Consider the following 19,793-nt stretch of genomic DNA (forward strand, 5'->3'; position numbering starts at 1 on the left):
TAGTTGTGGATATTGCGCTCCTAGGGGATACTCCCTACTCCCCACACATTGAGAACTGGTGAATGAACCAATTAAATTTTTCAAATGTCTTTTTTTCTTTTGTACCCGATTCCAAAATTTTCCTACCAAATTCAATGAGAAAGCTCATAACTTGCGGATATTGCGACCCCTAGAGGGGCCAATGGAAGCGCCCCACTTCGCACAGGTTGAGAACTGGTGAATGAGACAAATAAATTTTCCAACTATCTTTCGTTATTTCTTTTTGGTATTTAAATATTCGTCGTATTAAAAATTCCCTTCCTACTGGCGCCCTTGATTTTTCCAGGGAGGGGCAATTGCCCCCCCCCCCCCCACTTGGATTCGCGCCTGCACCAAGGGATTAAGCTCTGCATGCAAAAGGAAACACATTTATGCAGACACAAAAAAATACGCATTTTTTAAAAAATAAAATTAAGAGTTAAATACCAGTTTCAGAAGACATTTTTCATATATATTATAGTTTGAAGTTTCATCACCGAATTTCAAACACTCCGCTAAGTCGAAAAAATGTAAACAAAACAAATGGGCACGTGTTGAGATGAGCAGGAAATTAAACTGTCACTTTAAATTTAGAAAGAAATATGAAGCTAAAATTTAGCAAAATATTATGCAGAAAACGATTGTTTAAATCACAAATGTGCGATATGTAAATCGAGGAAACATAATCAATTATTATCCATGGAAATCAGTTAATGAAAGGAAATCAGCCAATCGTTTCTTTCACTGTGACTGATATCAGACATTCCCCCCCCCCTCCCCTCACCAAAAAAAAAAAAAAAAAGTATAGTACCAATGTTTGCGATGCGTAAAAAAAGTTAACTTTTTCTTGCGAATATTCAAACGATATTGCATTTGATAAAGTTTTGATTTCACTTTTTAAGTTAATTATTTTTAAAAGAAGAGAAAATTTGAAATCAAACAATGATGGTGTTTTGTAGTCTTGTTTTAGGTCAAATTTAATAGCCGTTTCCTGCTGAGATGTCAGAAATGGATGAGGTCAATTCTGCAATAATTGTAAGTTTAGTTTTGATTTTTTGAACAACTTATAGGCTTCAGATTTGTTTTGATAATCGTTTTAAAGAAATGAAAGGCAGTTATTTAAATTTTAAAAATTGTTCTGATCAAAAGCATTTGTAAAATATCCAAATGCTTGCATTTCATTAATTACTTTCTAATATTTAATTGCATGCAATTTTTGACATGTCTACAGAATGCTTTGCTCTAAATGAACTCTGTCTTTGAATTGGGGATACTGTGTTGTTTTTGATAGAGAATAAGCTATTTTTTACTGTAACCTAATTATAGCTTAATTTTCTCCTTAAAAATTGAGAACACTTTCTGAATCAACCAGTAGTTATCTTTTTAGTTTTACTAATAGATGGCTTGACAGGGGGCAATTGCCCCTTCATTCACGGAACCTTGCCCCCTCAATTTTCAGAGTAGATTGATTTATTTTACAAAAATAAAAACTAAAAGTTTCAAATGAATGGACTTTTTTGGTATTTAGTTTATAAGGATGGAACTTTAAAATTGTTTGGGTTGAGTCTACGGTGGTCATCCATTCTGATTTTCTAGCTGTATTCCACATTGTTTAGATGTTGTTTAATCAATAATGTAAAAATCCAGTGATGTACCTACAGCTAAATCTTACATAAAAAGGGAAAACAAATCCGGGGGAAGGGGGAGACTGCCCCTTAACCCCCACATCCCTTTTGCCCTCCCCCTTCCCTTCTTTTTTGGAGCACCACCCCCTTATGATTTTGATTATTATCTCACTCCCATTTTTAACATTTTGCTCAAATACTGGCTTTTTTATTAATGCACTCATCATCGGTTTTATTTCTTTTGAAACAAGATTTGTACCACTCCTATCAAGGCTGGGCGATGCATCGCCAAAAACCGGTGTGCATCCCACATCATTATACTGGTTTGGAATTTTTCTCTAAAAACCGATGCACTGATGCTGCTCCGATGTACAGACGTCGGTCCAGGGTTGCTGCCGGTTTTAAGCCTGAGTTTTTAAAACTAATATTAATCAGCAGTGTGCCAATCCAATCTGGCTTAATAATGCGGTACGAAGAGTTGGACCTTCATTTCTCCTAAAACATGTTCGAAATGCACATATATTTTAAGTTATTGACGAAAGATATATGGATAGAACTAGTAAATTTATCATATAGTCACTTGCCAGAAAAAAAGCAAAAAAGATCCGTTCAGCGAGGGTTGATAATTTTTTCTAACTTAATTTTGAAGAATTTACTCACTATGATGCAAATATCATTCAACTTCGGAAAGTTATTAGACAGGTACAGTAAAGACGTGCAAAATGCATAATTTACGTGGAAACTCTACTGGTTGATTTTTCTGAGTTATTCCTGGATTTTAAGAATTTTTCCCTTTCACAAGGAACTTAAAGGATGTAAGGAACTTGTATTCAATAAATTGTACTTTGAGAGATAGTAAAAAAATTCATATTTTTTCCTAAGCAATGAAGTACAAATAAATACAAATACAAAAGTGACGACCAGCAACAGGCTCTGGGCCCAGCTAGACTGGTCCTAGTCAATTTACAATCCCCAGTGAAGATCAATGGCCCTCTTAAAACTGTCTACTCCTTTGTTCATTACCACCTCTTCCGGTAAGCTGTTCCAAGGTTCCACTACCCTGCTAAAATAATAATTTTTCCTAATATCCAAGTTAGCCTGAGATTTAAATAGCTTAAAACAATGACCCCTTGTCCTGTTTTGAGTGCTAAACTGTAGCCCCGTAACATCCTTCGTTTTAATAAATTTAAACAGCTGAATCATGTCCCCTCAGTCTCTTCTTTGCTCAAGACTGTATACATTTTTAGCCTTCTAAGCCTGGAATCATAATCTAAGTGGGAAAGTCCACTTATTAGCCTTGTAGCCCGCCTTTGAACCCTTTCCAATACATTAATGTCTTTCTTAAGATAAGGAGACCAAAACTGAACAGCATACTCCAAATGGGGTCTTACCAAACTTCTATATAAGGGCAGAAGAACTTCTTTAGATTTATTTGAAATAGATCTATTGATAAACCCAACATAGTATCTGATGTTATGGTGCATCACAATCTCTACTGGATGTTTTTTTCTTGAGTGTTGATGGGTATAAATATATGCGGAGAAAAGCACACATTTTTTACTTAAAAGCTTTCTTCTGTCTTACCACTTTGTTTCTTGCTGCATAAATTGCAAGTTGAGCCTTCCTTTTGATGCTGCCATAAAGATTGGAGGATTTAAAATAAAAAAGCATTATGATGCACAGGAATAACTGTTTTCTTAGTTATGTCAAGCTGGTTTAGGTATGAATGAATACGATGCGAAATGTATAAGTTAGCTCTAAAATCATTTGTAAGCAATTAAGTTATTGAAAGAAATTATAAATATCTATTGGTATAGAAAAAAATGCGTTTGGTAGGCCTTAAGTTCGTAACAAATTCTTGTTTGATCTCAAAGTGCCTTAAAGTTTCGCAATAATTTTTGTTCTCTTCTCACTAAATAGTTTTAATCAATTAATTTCTTTTCAGATAGCTTTTTAGTCAAATGGACTCTTACTAAATAGATGAGAAATCTTTTCAGCTCTGTAATTGTTGTAAGTATTTATGAATAAATGTATGTTTTTTTTTTCTTCCAAAATTTATAATAAATCCAAAATACATTTAAAATTTTGCTTTTGACTTATTTATTTTTGCAGATAAAATAAATAGCAATTTTTAAAATGTAGTTTAATCTATTAGTATTTGGTTTACCTAAATTAATTTATTGAGTGACCACAGACCAAGACATGAAATTCTTCATTGTCACTTATACATCATATAGGGGTTTGAAATATGGTGTCATCCTATTTTAATAAATTAAGTAGTAAAAGGGTAGAGCAGTAAAATAGTTTAAAAGGGCAGAAAGCTAATGGTTTAATGCTATGAAAGCATGAATTTGTGAGGACTCCACTTCTCTATTTGGCGGCGCTAGTGTCCCGCCTTCTCTATATACTTTAACTTCTATGTTGTGCTTCGGGAACGCAGAGCAGCGCCATGTTTAATACTGTAAATACGTGTATGTTCGAATAAAGTAAATTAAGTGTTTCTATCATATTTGTGCTATCCAGTAACATTGCCTCTTCAATTATATGACGGTCACCACAGAATTTATGCGTGTTCAATTGATAAAACAAAAAGATGTGACAGTAAATTTAGCTAAAAAAGGCTTTTGATTCTGATATCTTTATGGTTGTCATGTCACATATGCAATAGAAATAAACTAGGATGCCGTGAGAAAATTCTATTACTTAAAAGTGCCATAAATCGGAAAAGTTTGAGAACCCCAATTTTAAAAAATACTAAAGGGATGAATCTAAATGTTTGTCATTGTTACCCATGCTAAAATATTGTGTTGGTAAAATATTTCAATATCCATTTTCTACTTTTAGTTATGCGTATTTATGCATGCAGGAGAGCATACAGCCAGAGAAAAATTGAATACATTTACGGCTTCTTCACGAAATCCCAATCAGTAATGAAGTTGAGGGGTGGGGGAGCGAAACAAGAAAATATTGACTTTGGGGCTTTGGAAAATTGAGCAAAGTATCAAATTGTGAAATGGAGCATCCTATTATTGCTTTATTTTATAATTATTTCTTTTTGCAGTAGCTGAATTTTAAAAAAAAATGGTGGCACTATGGCATAAAATAATGTTTCTCCCCCAAAATGTAAATGAATTCAAAGGATTTTTCTTGTACATATGGCAGATTTATAATTTTCCTAAATTTCTTGTTTTTTGCCCCCTAAATGTGAACAAACATTTTAATTAAAAAACTGATTTTTTGTTTTAGGTCAACCATGTCAGTTACAGTTCAGCAACTATTGAGTGATGCAAAGCGGCTTGTGACTCGGCTGAGGGATCATGATAATTCTGCGGACACACTGATATCGCAAGCTCAAACTCTTAATAATAACATTGAAAACTATGAAACAGGTATATCTTGAAACTGTGTACTTTAAATTCTCTTGTATTATAAGCTGCGTCATGTAATTCACGGACAATACAATGGCAAGAAACAAAGTTGAAGTTGGTTTTAACATACAATTTTAGCAGCTAAATTAAAAATGTGGAGAGGTGTTAATTTTTAAGCTATAATCAAAATCATTGGCAGACCCAGAAATTTGTTTTTGGAGGTGCATATTGTCCTCACCAGAAAAGAAGCCTTTTTTTTTTCTGTTTCAAATTACCACTTGGAATAAACTAAAGCATGCGTTTATTAGTCATCCTATTTGTTTTATTTCTTCAAGAATTAATGCAATTTTAATCAAGTTAAAAAAACTACAAAAATTAATAATGTGTAAAAAAAAGATAAGAAAGATATCATGAGAACTAAAACTTCTACTTACCATAAATCAGTAACATACATCTTAGAAAAAAAAATTATAAAAATTATTAGTTTAATGGAAAAAAAAATAGTTAGTTAGAGGTCGGGTTATATACAACGACGTAAATGCACATTTAATTGCATAGTTTTTGTTTCTTTTGGGGACATAAATTTAATATTAATCCATATTACAAATGGCTTTTTTTTTTTAAACAGGCATTTGGCCTTCTCTTATGCTTTTTTCTTCTTTCTTATACTTATATAGGAAAATAAGCTAAAAACAAAAAGCCGGAGATCCTGAATCGAAGCATAATTGTTTAGGAAGCATTTAGGCTGGGCAACTGAGATTTTAGATTTGTAAAATTATGCATTATTTAGAATAGTTTTTAGATTTTTGCCATATAAATAGTTTGAAGCAGTAAAAGTATACCCATGAAAAATTAGATTACAGAAAAGAGTTGGCCACAGATGAAAATATAACTTATTTGGGCAAAAGAAAATGCCTGTGCAAGGCTAAGTTAAATGCTTTAAAGTACTTCCCAATGGCATTGTAGAAGTTAAAAGAATATTTTCATCTTTAAAAATGATATTAATTGATAAGAAACTCATGATTTATTGCAGTAAAAGTAACTAATGTGCACACCATTTTCTGAGTGAATAATTTTTATAACATATATTTATCATCTTTGCAACTAAGTGAAAAAAATAGAGAGGTCAGTTATTTCATATTCAGATGTAACAACTTTTTCTCTACTTAAGTAAAAAGTTATTAGCAATACATATCTTTTTCATTTTTAATGTATTATTTAGGGAGTTCTAGTGCATAATATATAGTATATGGGCAGTTTTTTAAGCCATATAATCTGGGCTCTAAGTATAATTTAAAAAAAATCCTGATAATTTTCAATTTCAAAAAACATCTTAGCAGGGGTTGGCAAAAACCCGGGTTTTTTAAAAAAAGCCCATGGACCCAGGGTTTTTTTAAATAAAACCCAAAAAAACCCAACTAAAGCTGGGTTTTTTTAAAAGAAATGTGGGTTTTTTTTTGTCTTTTTTAGGGGAAAATGGGGTGCTTGTAGCATATTGTAGTGTAAGTATATGGACAAAGCACAAAAATTGTCTTGGGGTAAAAATAATGGAAAATTCAGCGTTTTCTGAAGAAAAGTAAAAAAGACAATGAAACCCAAGAATAGTGAAGTTTAAGATTTTTTAGTTTCCATGATTACCAACAGTTAGGGCAAAGTTACTTCTCGAGTGATAAAATCTATTGTTCGTTTTTAATTACTACATTTGTTTTTTTTTTTTTTTTTTTGCATTTTACTTTATTGTATTTCATTTTGTTATGCAAAACTACTGTAGAACGTCTAAGTAGTTTAAATCCCTTTTTACTGAATTCAGCTTAATCAAGACATTTCTTTGAACTGTATGTTGACTGTTTCTATTTCTGTGTACAGAGTGAGAAATATTAAACTTTTTGTAAGATAATGAAAGTATTGTACATCCTATTCTGTTTTCTGTTCGACTGTTTGAAAAACCTGTTAATTTCTAAAACATATACGTTGTTTATTTGAGATTTGTGACATGTTGGTTTGCAGAAAATAATTCACATGAAAGACTTATAGCTAGCGTAGTTTCTTCTGTACAATCTACAAATATCGAGAAAATTAGACGTGACAGGACTTTGTCCAGAAAATTTGAGTTATTTATTGACCAGTTAAAGAAAAAGTTAAATATATTTATTTAAAATCTTTGAAGTATTTTTTTAATGCCGTTAAGAGTTAAGAAATACTATTAAAGTTCAAAATTCCTTTTTTATGTCCATTGTCTGTGGTGAAGAACAAATAAAAAAGAAGTTTAAATTTGTAAAAGTATTTAAATTAATTATTGTTTTAAAAAACTTCTCAGAAAATTTTTAAAAAACCCAAAAGTGGGTTAAATAATGGGTTTTTTTAAAAAAACCCATTGGGTCCAACCCAATTGGGTCCAATCTGGCCAACCCTGCATCTTAGGGGGTGCATGTGGTTCTCATGTACCCCTCTGGGTGCACCACTGATCAAAATTAATCAAAATATATCAATTTCTTCTTAAAATCATGATTATAGTATGACAATGTACTAAGACAATGAATAAAGTCATAGGGTCCAAGTCAGTTGTGCAAATGGAGGCTGCTTCTTCTTTAATAAAATTGATAATCAAAATATTTATAAACAGTGTATTACTTATATCCTTACCATTCACTAAATTCAATGCAACTTAATTTGTTATTGGGGTTTTGCCATTTTTTTTTTTTTTTTTTTCATTTTTGCCATGTTTTATTTCCATTGACATGGCAAAAATATAAAACCTGCCTACAAGTAATAAACCTCTCACAGATGCTGAATGTATCTTTGTTAGCCAAATTTATATTTAGCATACCACTGAAGAGTACACAAACATGGTACATCCCCACTAAAGCTGGGGCATGAAATATAACTTCATCTCTTTGACATCCAGGGGTGCCCATCCCCCCCAAGCTCAATGGCGCAAATTCCCCCCCAAAAATTTTCTCGCTTTCGAATCGGGTTAAACATAAATTTTGGAAGTATCTAATTTCCAGTCGAATTCCGGGGGGGGGGGGGAAGGGGGAGCACTAACAAATACCATTTGAACTTAAATATTGTTGGATTGTTCCGCCTCGCCTTCCCAAAATTTGCAACGTGGACCTTGAGTAAACAAGTTTTGGAGACCCCTGAGTTTTGCTGCACCTTTTTTTTTTCAAAGGTATGAATAATTACAGGGAGAATGGATTCAACTTTCTGTTTAGGGATGGAGTGATTACTAGATGTATGCAATATGAACCTTGAAACAGAAACATAATAGTCAGTTAGCTAGAGAGTACGGGGGGGGGGGGTCTCCCCAGAAAAATTTTAGAAAATGTATTTTTAAAACCAGTTTTAGACGATCTCTGGTGATGTTTGGGGGATAAAAGGTTTGATGGCCTCTTTCCGGTAATTTTTGAATATTGGAACTTCAAAAACACAATTGTAAATAGTCTACCTTTGTGTTAGGGAGAAAGGCAGGTTCGGGGGCTCTCCTCCGATAAGTTTTCAAAATTGTAGTTCTAAAAACGCAGTTTTTGACTATCTGTGGTAATGTTAGGGAAAAAAGGAATTCGGGGGCTCGCCCCCGGAAAATTTTCATGATAAAAGTCTTTAAAACCATATTTTAGACTATCTATGGTTAGGGGACAGGCAGTTTTCTGAAATTGATCCTCTAATATTACAATTGTAGTCGACCTTTGTGACGTTAAGAAAAAGAGTTTTTGGAAGCTCTCCCGGAATTTTCTCGAAATTGAAGCCCTAAATTGAAATTTAAGACGATCTTTAATAATGTTGACGAAAGTGGCGCTCCACTTAAATTTTCGAACCTGTAGCTTTACGTAAAAACGCAGTTTTGATAGATCTTGATCAGGGCCGTCGCTAGGTCAAAAAACTGGGAGGGGGTACACATTTGGCTGCCCTTAATTGTTTAAAACGCATGTTCCAATATGCAGAGAGAGAGATTTAGTTTCTGGTTTAGCAGGGATAGTCATTTTACTGGACCTTAATACAAGCAATATAAATTTAATTGTAAGGCGAATATTCAATCAGAAATAGGGGGTGTCGAAGTGCTACCTCCTGGAATTTTTTCGAAATTGAAGATATAAAAACGCAGCTTTAGAATATATTTTAAGTTGGAGAGAAAGTAAGTAGAGAGGAGGTCCAATATATCCAATAATTTTTACAGAAATTTTGGTTCCCAAAACACAATCGTACGTTATATTTGATTATGAGAGGCGGTCCGGGGGTTCTCCCCCGGCAATTTTTCAAGATTTTTAGTTGAAAAACTCGGATTTAGACGATCTATGGTGATGTTACACGAGGAAGAGACTCGAAGTCATCCCCTGATAAATTTTCAAACTTCTTCAAACTCCAAGCACGTAATTATGAATTATTTCTGATTGCGACAGGTAAAGGGGGGGGGGGATTTGAAAATTGCAGTTCGAAAAATGCAGTTTTAGACGATTTATAGTGATATTAAGGAGAATAGAGATGCGAACGCCATCCCTCCAAAAGTTTTTGAAAATGAAAGCTTTAAAATGTGGTTGTTGACTTTTTTGTTAAAATGGAGTGCACCGCCAGTTTCTTGAAACTAAAGCTCCGAAAACGTAATTTAAGCTTTACCGAACTTACTTCACTTACTTCACTGAAGGAGGATTTGGGGGGGGGGGGAGTATTGAAGGGCCTCACGCACAGAAATGTTTCAAAATTGAAGCACTAAAAACGAGATTTAAGACGTTTTTCGGTGATGTTGGCGAGAGAGAGAGAGAGAAGGAAGCATTCTCTCGAAAAATTTCCCATCTATAGAAAACGCTGGTTTAGAAGATTTTTGATAATCTAATGTTAATGGGTGGAGAGATTCGAAGTCCTCCCCTGAAAAATTTCCAAAATTGAAATTCAATTAACGCAATCGTAGGCGATTTTAAATACTGTTAGAGGAGTGGGGGGTTTGGGAGATCTCCCTCGAAAAATTTTCTGAAGCCTTGACAATAAAATTTTTGAGGATCTTTAGTAATATTAGGAGGAGGTCAGGCTCGAAAGACCTCAGGGAGTTTTTTTTTTTTAAATTAAAGTCCAAAAGACGAAATTTATTCGGCCGTGAATGATGATGATTGATTAATTGAGAAGGCAATGGGTTTTAGAACGTTTTCCCGAAATTTTTTCAAGGCCTATGTTTTAAAAACTCAATTCCTGACCAGCTTTTGGGACGTAAAAAGAAGGAATTGGAGTTGTCCACCTCAGTTTGGCTACTTCCCTGTCTTCATTTTAAGTTTTAATTATTGGTTAAACATAGTGTGGTAATACTTTCTTCCTATTTTAGTTTGCCAAACACGATTATTTGCTTGGATTTTCCATCGTAAAATTGTCAATTTCCAGCCTAATATTTTTGTTTTCTTGAAACACAAGCGTCTGCGGCCCCAGAAAAAGAACTTTTAACATTTTGAACGGATGTGGTAATTTTGTGCGATACCTTAGGTCTTATTTATTCCACTTCATTTTATTTTAAATGTTCCTCCTGCATCTCTTGATTAAGCTTTGAATTACCCACGATTTTTACGTTCAAACATTTAGAACTCCTGGTGTGATCATTCATCACAATATTTTTAATTTCTCTTAGCATTAAACTGTTTTTTTCCCCTCTCTCTCTGTTTCAAATATATTTCTGCGACCCAGGCATTTTTCTCCACTAAGCAACGATTTTCAGAACAATATTTTTCATCAAAAAAATTACATATGGGGAATGTTTCGGCGGCCCCTACGAAGCCATCCTATTTATTTATCTATTTTTTTTTTTAAACTGAAGAACCATGAAGCATGGTTTTGTATAACCAGGACAGCCGAGAGAAAAGTCCTGCACCATGTTAGTTTTTTCGCCGGTTCTCCCTCCTATTATGCTAATTTTATTCATGCACAATACTTGAGTTTGAGCCAGGTCCATAGTTTCCGCTTAAGCAGACATACAGAATCTGTGGCCTAGTGAATAGTGCACTGAATACTATTTTTTGCGTTAAAAATGTTTGAAACTCACATTTCCGCGGCCCTTACTTTGACAATCTGATTAAAAGAGAATCATGGATGTTCCTAAATGGTATTTTAACATTACTTTTTCCATTTAAATTTTACTACAAAAATGCTTTTTGCCACTATTATTTCAGTTGTTCATTTGTATTTACTATTTTATTTTTTAAAACAACGAAGAGTTTTTCCTTTTTCTTCGTTTGTTACATCTCTAAAAGGAAATTGGCGATTCCCCTTATTATGGCGGCTCTCCCTCCCCCCCCCCCTTGGCGTCGACCCTGATTTTGATAATGTTAGTGGAATGTGAGTTTCAGTGCCATTCAACCGGCAGTTTTTCGAAATATATACTCCAAAACGCAATTTTAGGATTCTCTTAGATTATGTTAAGGGGGAATCAGGGGCTCTTTCTTATAAATTTTTCAAAATTGCAGTTCTAGAAACGCAGATTTAGATGACTCTTGATGAGAAAGATGGTGTTATTCGGGCGTTACAGTGAAGGGCGTTCTCCTGAAAGTTTTCCAAAATTGAAGTTCCATAATCAAAAAGGATGGATAGCACACAGATACCCTGTGGCAGATATCCTTCGTAAATCCTTAAAAATGGATTCAGCTATTCAGCACACATGGAAAATCAGAACTCGAGAATTTTAACGATTCAAATATTCTTCTATGCATATCAGATACCTTCTATGCTTCCATCGGCGAAAACCAACATCACTGAAAGTTTTAATAAAAATCATCTAATGAAAAATTGAACCAATCCGTTTAAAAATGGTAGAGAAGATGATAGTAAAGTGAAATTAAAAAGTCTACACAAACTTAAGCTAGTTTATGAAAAAACTATAGTAATTGTCGATTAGAGGGATTAAAAATATGTTATTCGCAAACTTCAAAACTAGTTCTTAACGATTGTCAAGGTGCAAATGAATCAATGAAAGACAAGTGCATAGTGGTCAGAATTATTACAAACAATAAACTAAGGAGAGGAGAAAACTTTTTATTTTAGTCATTTTTGATCTCTCTCTCCCTCTCATCACTGTCACACATATTCATCATGCAGAATTGTTCTACTTCAGAAGATTTATAATAAATTAAATAGGAAGCTAATCGTCTGATCAAGGTTTGAAACGGGCACAAACTCCCATCTCGTCTCTGATGTTCCCTTTATTGAAAAGAGACACGGGTATTAAATTTTGGTAAAAGTACGTGAAAAAAGTATTACTTATGCATCTATTTCTTGTTGAATAAGATTAAATATTTTTTCCTTCCAAAAATCAAAAATTTCATGTTCTAAAGAAAATCAAAACTTCTGGAAAAAAAATCCCCCCCAAAAATTTTGATGGCGCAACTTGCGCCATAATCCCCCCCTGTGGGCACCCCTGTTGACATCGACTCAAGCAAATAGAGGAATCGCTATGGAAATTTATATTATTTATGTAGCAATTGGTATGTGGATGATGAATAAATTCCACTGTTAGATTTTAGACGACTCTTTAATTTGTAATCGTCACGATATGAAAGAGGCGATGTTGGTTTTATGAACTTATAAAATCATACAACAAAATTTATTTCCATGGAAACCAAGTTTTTCATTTAATTAATGTTTACTATTTTGTGGTTATTTTCTGTTTTTTTAGCATCTTTAAGCACTGGGTTTCAAGCATGTGAAGCATTTAAATTAACATTTCCTCAATTTTGTCTTGCAATGTTGGCAGCTATGATATTTGATTATGAATATCACTTATAAGTAAAAAGGCACATTTTTAAATGCAGCTAAATTTTTAAAATAAATAAGTAAACAAACTTTTTTTCTTTTAGTACCATGAAGAAGTAGAGAAACTGAACTCTTTAGCACATCAGAGACCAAGGTCAGCTCTCATCTTAAACATTCAGCAAGAAAATCGACATATTCGTGAATTGCAGCAAGAAAATCGTGAGTTGAGAGCTATGCTTGAAGAACACCAATCAGCTTTAGAACTCATAATGAATAAATATAGGCAGCAAGTAAAGCGCATTGCTGAGACTGCAAAAGCTGAGCAAGCATGGGTTCAACAAGACTATTCTCAAGTAATTGATAAAATATTTCATCATAACAGTGTAAAGATGATTCAGTTATGCTTATATTTTCCACCTTTAAAAAAAAAAAATCAGAAATAAATATTTTAATTTTATTGTTACTTGCCATGTATTGTGTACTTTAAGAAAATTGTGCACTCTTCTTCATGGATGATTGTATTCTGGTTTATACCAGAATTTTTTTGCATGTTAATTCCCTAAATCCTGTATTTTTTGTCTGGCTTTTATCTCTCCATCTCCAGTTTTTTTCCTTACTTAGAGTTTTCAACGAATTTGTTGATAATTATTAAAAATATTCATCATGAGCTGTTAAAAGGCAAATCTAAAATTATTTTGATTTAATAAATTCTTTTATTTATTGTTTTTATACATTTGATGCCTTCATTTTGAAAATGTGATCTCATTGCACCCAATATGAGGATTAAATTTTTCTAATTTTTGATGCTTCCAACCTTTTGTTTGGAGGCAAATAAATGACATTTTGTTTTCAATTTTTTGTATAATCACAAATTCAAAAATTTCAAGTGAAATTCTTTATTCTTTAAAAGTTAAATTTTTAATTGTTTATTTAATTTTATTTATGCTTTAATTTGTCAATAGTTATTGACAATAAGTTATCATAGAGCTTTAAAATGCAAATTCCTAAATATGCTGTTATTATACACTCTTGACACCTTAATTTTGAAACTTGCTATCTCTTTGCATCCGCTATGGGAACCGGATTTTTCATATTTTTTGTTGTTTACTAGACATTGTTAAGAGGCAAACAAATAAAATCTTTTTATTTTTACTAAAATATTAAATTAAGAGTTTTCAGGAGAAATTCTAGGTTCCTAAATGAGAGTCAAAAAGTTAAAAATAGCTCTTAATAATATGTTTATTGTAAAGTTTTAAAATGCAAGGCTATCTCTTTGCATCCGCCATGGGAATCTCGTGTATGCTATGCCTTGTTAAGAGGTGAACAAATATAATTTCTTATTTTTATTAAAGCATAAAATTGAAAAATCTTTTCAATCCTAAAAAACAAAATTCAATGTTTTTTTTGGATTCAAATGTCAAAAAGGTAAATGCTGAATTGTTGGAAGAACTTTTTTTTTATTTCTGTTGTTTTCAGTTTTTTTATTGAAAACATAACATTTCATGTTAATATTTGACTTCTGTATTGATTAATATGTATTATTTTTGAATTTGTTCAAAATGTATAGATTAGGAGATTTGCTAATATGTGCTACATCCTCGTTACCGTATTTACTCGCATATAAGTCGAGAAATTTAGGGTTAAGAATGATGAAAAATGAGGTTAAAAGTTAGGGGGTCTACTGATACATGGGGCAGAAGTTCCGAATAATTTTCTTGAACAATTCTTGGAAAAAAACACTTGAAAACATGCACATTTCTCAGATTTTAAGTCCAACCCTTTTTAGCAGAGTCTATTGTAGCAAATACTTACACATTCTGCTATAATTTTACATGGTTTGACTGTCAAAAGTGCGGGAATCGCCGTATTCGCAGTTTTTCCAGATAATTGGGAATCTTATTATTTTTTTTGAAAATAATATTGAATATGGCTACAGCGCAGGATTTTATTTAATAAAAGCAACAAGTAATAGAAATTGCAACAGCAAAATTGAACTCTTTACAAAAATCTGAACCCTTTTTGTGCAAAAGAACAATAATCGTGCGTTTTTTAACATAAAAATGTTCTTTGCAATTAATTTTCCTCCTTTTGCATCATTTATATTCAAAATTAGCAGCAAAATGTTCCCCATTTTTTTCTGAAAGTAGGGGGTTGACTTATAGGTGGGTTTTCGATTTTTTCCTAATTTTCCTCCTAAAAGTAGGAGTGCCAACTTATGCGCGAGATCGACTTATATGCAAGTATATACGATATGCCATATGTTTAGTAGTAGGGGCAATTTTCATTATATTAAAAAAATTTTTGAGGGACGAACTGAAAATCTGTTGCGAGACTTTTGATTTCACATTAACACCAGCTTATAGGTAATTTTATAACTCATTAGCAATTTAATGAATACACAATATTTTGATTGGAGGAACTATTTGAATGTAAGAAATGTTTTGCATATTTGTCAAAAGTAATTAATGCATGAGTGTATAAAATAATATATATTTAAGCATTAGGCAGTTTGAAGTTGAAAAATGAGCCTATAGTTTTCTCTTTAAAACTTTTAGGTATTTTTTCTTGAACTCACCTTTGATTCTTCTAGAGGCTATATAATTTCTAAAGGTGCAGAGAACTCCTAAACCCTAAAATTTCTTCAAAACATACATATTTTGTACATAGTTTCCCCAAACTGTATTTGGATGATATTTAAAGAATTAGAGTTCAAAGATCTAATTTTGAGCAATTTCTGCTCCTTTACTTTATTAATTTTTGCCTTTACCTATCTTGAAAAATCCATTTTATTTATTTTTTGCTGGTTTTTACTAGGTCATAGAGTTTACATCTCTGAGATTGCAAGCTTTGCTGTAGATGGTCATCATCCTATAAAGTTTATAGTCATATTTTGGGGTTATAAATAACCCCTTCTTTCGGAGCTTTAGAAATGGTCACATTGATAGTTGTAAGATTTGCAGACACGTGTTTCAAGGCTACTAGACAGCTTTTTCAATGCAAAGGAAAATTCAATGAATGAAAAGACATCTAACAGAAGCCATTTCTTTTAAAGTTTTTGTTGAATGATTTTTGATCCATCGGCTCATTTCTTTGCAAATAAAATAGGCTTTTGCAATTTTATTGCATTTTAAACATTGTTTAATGCTTTAAAGTAAAGATAAACAACAATTGTACAAGACGAAAACTAACCTAAATTGGCATAAATACTGCCCCTGTCAGTAGGGCCAGAAAAGTCTTCAAGGGAGAACTGATATTTATCACAAACTTTTAGTTCCATGCTTAATAAAGGAAAAATATTTTGCTTCCCTTCAAAGCAATTTCAATAACTACATTTGGAAAAGTTCACGCTGCTAAAAAACCATTACAATTCTTTTGATTAAAATTAATTTATTTTTATTTTATTTTAGGACTTGCAGAAGAGGACTGAAAAAATTGAAGAAATGGTTGTTGTGATGAATAAAGCTGTGGAAATTGATGAAGAAAATTTTACAAAAGAGCAAGAAATACTGAAGCGGTTGATTAAACAAAATAAATTAATTAGAGATGTATTAGAACTGAACAAAGGACAGCGAAGTACAACTGCACAAAATTCTGTTTCAGAAAGGGCAGATGAAGGTGTACAAACTGATTCGTGACGTACATGGTTCACACCAAAGAACTTTATTTGTAACTATATCTGTGTGCATTATAAGTGTGTTGTGAAATAATTTATCTTCATGATAATATACTTTAGTTTACTGAGGTAGTTTTTTTAAGAGCTTGAAAAGGCAGTTTAAATTATTTCAGGTTTGCAACATTTGCCTTATTATTTAATTATTTATTACTCTTTGTGTATTACAAAATTTCAACAATTGCTTTTACATTTATGTATAAAATTTTAGTCTTGGTTGTTTGTGATAAGCACATATATGTTTATAGCTTCATTTAATGGTAGATTTTCGCCTTCTCTCTTTTTTTTTTTTTTTTTTGTGTATCAGCATTTTTTGTTGCTGTGTTTTCCACATTCTAATATCAGTTTCTAATTTGTACTTTAAGGATGCATTTTTCTAAAGTAAGAAAATAAGTGTTAGTAATTCTTATTTTCTCCTTATTTTCTGTTATGTTTGATTATAGTGTTATCATTTAAAAAATTATCGAGTACTTTGAATGTGAAAAAAACAAAACAAAATACTTATGTTGTTAAAATTTTATTGTATTGTGATAAGATATATATATGTCATTGCTACTCAAGTGATGACTTTAAAATATTTCTCATTATGTAGTTCAGTATAATAGTTAAAATCACTGATTACAAGTCAGCAGTTTGATATGTGAAGTTGGGTACACATATTGATTATATAGTTCAATTTTTAGACCGGCTCATTTAGATAAATGTACTTTTCGTTTTATTAGTTTTGAAGAAATACTTGCACTTAACCCATCCAAAATATTATTTTAGACTTTGTGAAGTACTTCCCTTAACAATTTAGTATCAGAGAACAATATTTTAACAGATAAAAGGTAATTGCATTTGCCATTAATGTATCAGAAAAGCAATTAATGCTTGGGAAATTACAAATATTTTTCATTGTTTAAAATTAGGATTTATTTGGAAGATTGAAATGATTTCCATACTTTTTTAAAAAGGTCTCTTGTAGTTCAAATGCTTTTTTGTAAGTTCTAACATGTCTAAGTAAAATAAAATTATTTTTTCAAACATGCTAATACTAAACATGCCCATTGCCGAAAATTGCATGCAATGTTTCAGGTTTTACACCATTTTTTCAAAGTTATTTTAACATAATCTACTCAAAATCTGCAGGTTTTGTTTTTAAATTTTAATATGAATTACAAGAGGGGGCCCAAAAAAAAAAGGAATTGCTTACTATTCTCCATTACAACCAATGCCACTGTTTCACCAGTGCTTCCACTGTTCGAAAATATTTTTGAAGTCATCTTTAGAAATGTCTGACAGCTCCTTCCTTGTTTTTCTTCACCTCTTCAACGTTATCAAATCGATGCACTTTCATGTCCCTTTTCGATCATGGAAATAAGAAAAAGTCACACGGAGCCAGGTCATGTGGGTGAGGTGCGTGAGGCAGCACCTTACGACAATTGACATGTTTCCAGTCTACATTTTTTTGATTGTCAGTCAGATTCCTAAGAACAAACTTGGCAGTAAACCAAATCTTCAGATAATATTCACTGAACTGAGCTAAAAGACACCCCCCACTTGTAGAGAAGAGAAAACAAAATTTCACTGCACGTTGGTTGTTTAAACTTGCCATCCCAAAAAATGAAGCAACAACATAACATTTCCAACAAAAAAAAAAATCGCTGCAGATGAGCTTGACGAGCCAGATGGATAACACTAGGGGCAATGAATTGGCAATGGGTCGCACTATATTCACCTGGGAGCAGCAATGCTTTTCTGGTTATTTTTGGGTCCCCCCTCGTGTTGGTAGTTTTAAATGTGCCATAACAGCTTATTTTATTATAAATTTTTTAATTTTTTCAAATGCAATAATTTTTTTTATTAATCAATTTCAGCTTTTTTTTTCAAAGTAGCGTTTTTATGCCTGTTTTAATCCTGTTCTTTACTTTTTAAAATGTTCACTAACTTTACAGCTCTGAAAGTATTTTTTTGAACTTTAAAAAAATATAGTATTAATATAGATAAATGTTAATGTCTTAACCTGTGACTGTACTACCTGAAGGCAGGGTTTTAAAATTATATTGCCCGACATGCCCGGGACATGTAAAATTCTGATAGGACGTGAATCTTTTACCTTTATATGCCCGGCTGGGCATGTAATTATTATATTTTTTTAATTGAGGTATTGGTAATTTTAATGGCGACTTATTATGTACTATGTCTTTAAACTTCTATTTCTGTGTTATATTGAAATAATTCTTGATTCAGCTGTTAAATTCTTTGTCTGATTGATGCTATACGACAAATTTAAATATTTTTGCTATTATACAATAAAAAAAACTGAGCATGTAAAACTTTTATTCGGGCATACATGTTTTAGACACACATGCCTGGCAGGGCATGAAAAATTTTCTAGTAAATTTTTCTAGCCCTGCCTGAAGGTCAAGTTTTGTAATTTTGTTCACACCATTTTGTGCTTATGTGCATTGAATTATAGTAAAATATTGTAAATATACTGTGTATAAAAAGGTGTAGAAGGTTGTTTTTTTTCTGTTGGAAAATTCACATGTAAAACTATTTTGTTAATTAATCAACATAGTATTTGCATAAAATTTAATTTATTTTATCTTTTCAAGTTGTTTGGAAAATGATTTTATAGTGCTTCAAGTCCATAAGTATGAAAATCGTATAATTTTTATCTATAATGTAGCAAATTAAAACCTAGATGAATGTGTTACTATTTTTTTAGTAATGACATTTGCTTTTGAATTTTTCAAGTTCTACAATTTGACAATCACACAACATTTGTAATAAGTGTTGCTTGTATCATTGTCCTGTTTTTCTTTGTGTGTGGGAGAAGTGGGAGGGGGTATTTATACCTTATTCAAAAATGTATTATCAAACAAATGCATCAATTTTACTGCAACAAAACAGGAATTTTGGTAGCATTTTTTTATCTTCATAAAACTAATTTTTTAATGTACTTGATAGAGTATATAAGATATACTATATAAAAGTTAATTTTTTCTTATAAGAAAACGTTTGTGATAATTGTTATAATTATTTAATATGGCTTCAATGCCTATTGCCTAATGTACAAGAATACAAATTTTACTAAAATGAAAATAAAATTGTGATATTAAAATAATTTGGAGTGTTATATTTTTTGTACTATAAATCATGATTTTATAAATGACTCTATGTATTTACAGTCAAAACAGACAGATCCCCCCCCCCCCCCAGTTTTTCTGACTATTCAAGGCTTTTTTTTTCGCAGTATGTATTTGTTTTTAATTTGTGTTCTTTAAGGTGCGCATGGTTTAAGTTTGTGTGTATGGTAGATAAATGGATAGCATTTCAGAAGTTGATTAAATATTAAAATAGGAAACATAAAAAATGTTTTAAACTTTATTATTACTTCCAATT

The 19,793-nt window shown here is 31.9% G+C and overlaps 1 protein-coding gene across 1 annotated transcript; it reads left to right on the plus strand.

Moving 5' to 3' along the window:
* The first annotated feature begins 835 nt into the window (after positions 1-835).
* LOC129216965 (FGFR1 oncogene partner 2 homolog) lies at positions 836-19,493 on the plus strand. The gene is given in 6 exon segments (XM_054851188.1): positions 836-1,053; positions 3,589-3,653; positions 4,890-5,022; positions 5,024-5,032; positions 12,838-13,086; positions 16,141-19,493. Coding segments are annotated over 4 exon segments (612 nt in total). The 5' UTR covers positions 836-1,053; positions 3,589-3,653; positions 4,890-4,896; the 3' UTR covers positions 16,369-19,493.
* Positions 19,494-19,793: the final 300 nt, after the last annotated feature.

Source organism: Uloborus diversus, chromosome 2, assembly GCF_026930045.1.
Source record: "Uloborus diversus isolate 005 chromosome 2, Udiv.v.3.1, whole genome shotgun sequence".
In the NCBI taxonomy this organism is placed as follows: domain Eukaryota; kingdom Metazoa; phylum Arthropoda; class Arachnida; order Araneae; family Uloboridae; genus Uloborus; species Uloborus diversus.